The sequence below is a fragment of the Austrofundulus limnaeus genome, unplaced genomic scaffold (assembly GCF_001266775.1).
Source record: "Austrofundulus limnaeus strain Quisiro unplaced genomic scaffold, Austrofundulus_limnaeus-1.0 Scaffold584, whole genome shotgun sequence".
Taxonomy (NCBI): Eukaryota; Metazoa; Chordata; class Actinopteri; order Cyprinodontiformes; family Rivulidae; genus Austrofundulus; species Austrofundulus limnaeus.
The window spans coordinates 159,402-161,195 of NW_013952986.1; the positions used below are offsets into that span (position 1 = coordinate 159,402).

The 1,794-nt window shown below is 42.0% G+C and overlaps 1 protein-coding gene across 1 annotated transcript in view; it reads left to right on the top strand.

Annotated features, from left to right (window-relative positions):
- ftsj1 (FtsJ RNA 2'-O-methyltransferase 1) overlaps positions 1 to 1,794 on the top strand; it is a 20,043-nt gene that overhangs the window by 8,412 nt on the left and 9,837 nt on the right. Inside the window, exons 5-7 of the mRNA XM_014026715.1 lie at positions 859 to 937; positions 1,019 to 1,071; positions 1,144 to 1,197. Coding sequence (XP_013882169.1) covers positions 859 to 937; positions 1,019 to 1,071; positions 1,144 to 1,197 — 186 coding nt within the window. The remainder of the gene's footprint in view (positions 1 to 858; positions 938 to 1,018; positions 1,072 to 1,143; positions 1,198 to 1,794) is intronic.

Consider the following 1,794-nt stretch of genomic DNA (forward strand, 5'->3'; position numbering starts at 1 on the left):
CCAGTGAGCACTGTTGGGGCCATAATTCAGAAGTGGAAAGAACATCATTTCACCATAAACCGACCACGACCAGGTGATGTGTTCAATACTTATTTTACCCGCTCTATATGTATTAGCTCAGCGCTACACATTCTCCTCTCGTAACTGAGGTCCTCCATCCACATGACGGAGAGGGGAACAAAAAAATGCATGCAACTGAAAATATAGATGGAGGACCTCAGTTTAGCTTGTTTGTTGCGCTAGCACAGAGCTTATACATATAAGGCAATAGCGTCGACACTAGCGCAAAGGCTAACAGGTAAGCTGAGGTTCTTCTTCCATGAAGCAGCTCTGTTGTCCTCCATCTATATTTTCAGTTACAGTGTGAGTCATTTCTACCTTCTCTCTGTCGACGCTCTCTGGTTTCATTTAAGAGTCGATCGTCAGACGTTGTCCAAGATTAACCTTCAGGGTGGATATAGCTCGCTCACACCGAGGACCTATCCACGTCATCATTTACCCAGAATGCTTTGTGTGTAAATAAAATGGCCTCGTCCGTGTTAAAATATATTTTTAAAAATTTTCAAAACTGAACATCCTACAGTATTTTTAGTCTTTTTATTTTACAGTTAAATTATATGTTTATCAAATAAAGTCTAATGTTACAACTAATCAGGGATCCCTTTAAGAATGACATATATTGGGATGAGATGTGCGATAGTAGCAGAGTCATGCCCAACATATTCTCTGAGCGTGGTGACATCTCAATAGTTCGACATGTAGGTTTAACTCAACTCCTTCTGACAACCGTCAAGCAACATTTCCACACTTTAGTCAGTGAGGGGTTTGTGTCACCTGACCCTCGTCTCCTCCTCTCAGGTGTCGACGGCCCAGGAGATAATTCGTCACTTCGAGGGGCGACCGGCGGACCTGGTGGTGTGCGATGGAGCTCCAGACGGTGAGCATCGTCACATCCTTAAGTCTTCACTCTCCACCTGTTCGCCTTTTTGTTTATTTTCTCATCATTATGTTTCCATAGTAACGGGACTTCACGACGTGGACGAGTACATCCAAGCTCAGCTCCTGTTGGCCGTAAGTACACGCTTGGCGTATTTACCTGCCAGGTGTTTGGTGACATTGTACTGACAGCTGTTTGTCTCTCAGGCTCTGAACATCACCACCCACGTCCTCAAACCTGGAGGAACCTTTGTGGCCAAGGTGAGGCCGGCTTTTTCACAACTGGAAACAAAAAGTCCAATCTGTAGATGGTCTTTAGTTTAGAGCCGAGATTCTTCCGCGAGTCCCACCTTGAGGGCCTCAAAAGAACAACAGTTTTTAACTTTGGACCACAGAGGGCCGCGGGACCACATTGATTTTGAACAAGGTGCAAGACACTTTCTCACCACTAGTAGCGGTAGTGCGCCACTCAGATGTTTAACAACTTTTTTTAATATGTAGAAGAAGAACCTTAGAAACCTGCCAAGAATGGAAACCTATTTTAAATTAAAAGTAGAAGCAAAAATGAAGGCAACCCATCAAAAATGCCAAAGTTTGTCACTAAAATGAAGTGCAGCTTCTGGTTTTACCATGTTTTTAAAATATTGATTTAAAAAGTTCAAACCATGATCAAATACATTTGCAGATACAGCTGTAATTTAATTTGCACTTCATCAAGTTATATATATATAATATACACTCATACAGTGTGTGTGTGTGTATATACACTCACCGGCCACTTTATTAGGTACACCTGTCCAACTGCTCGTTAACACTTAATTTCTAATCAATTATTGTTTGAGGTTTCCTCTTTAAAAT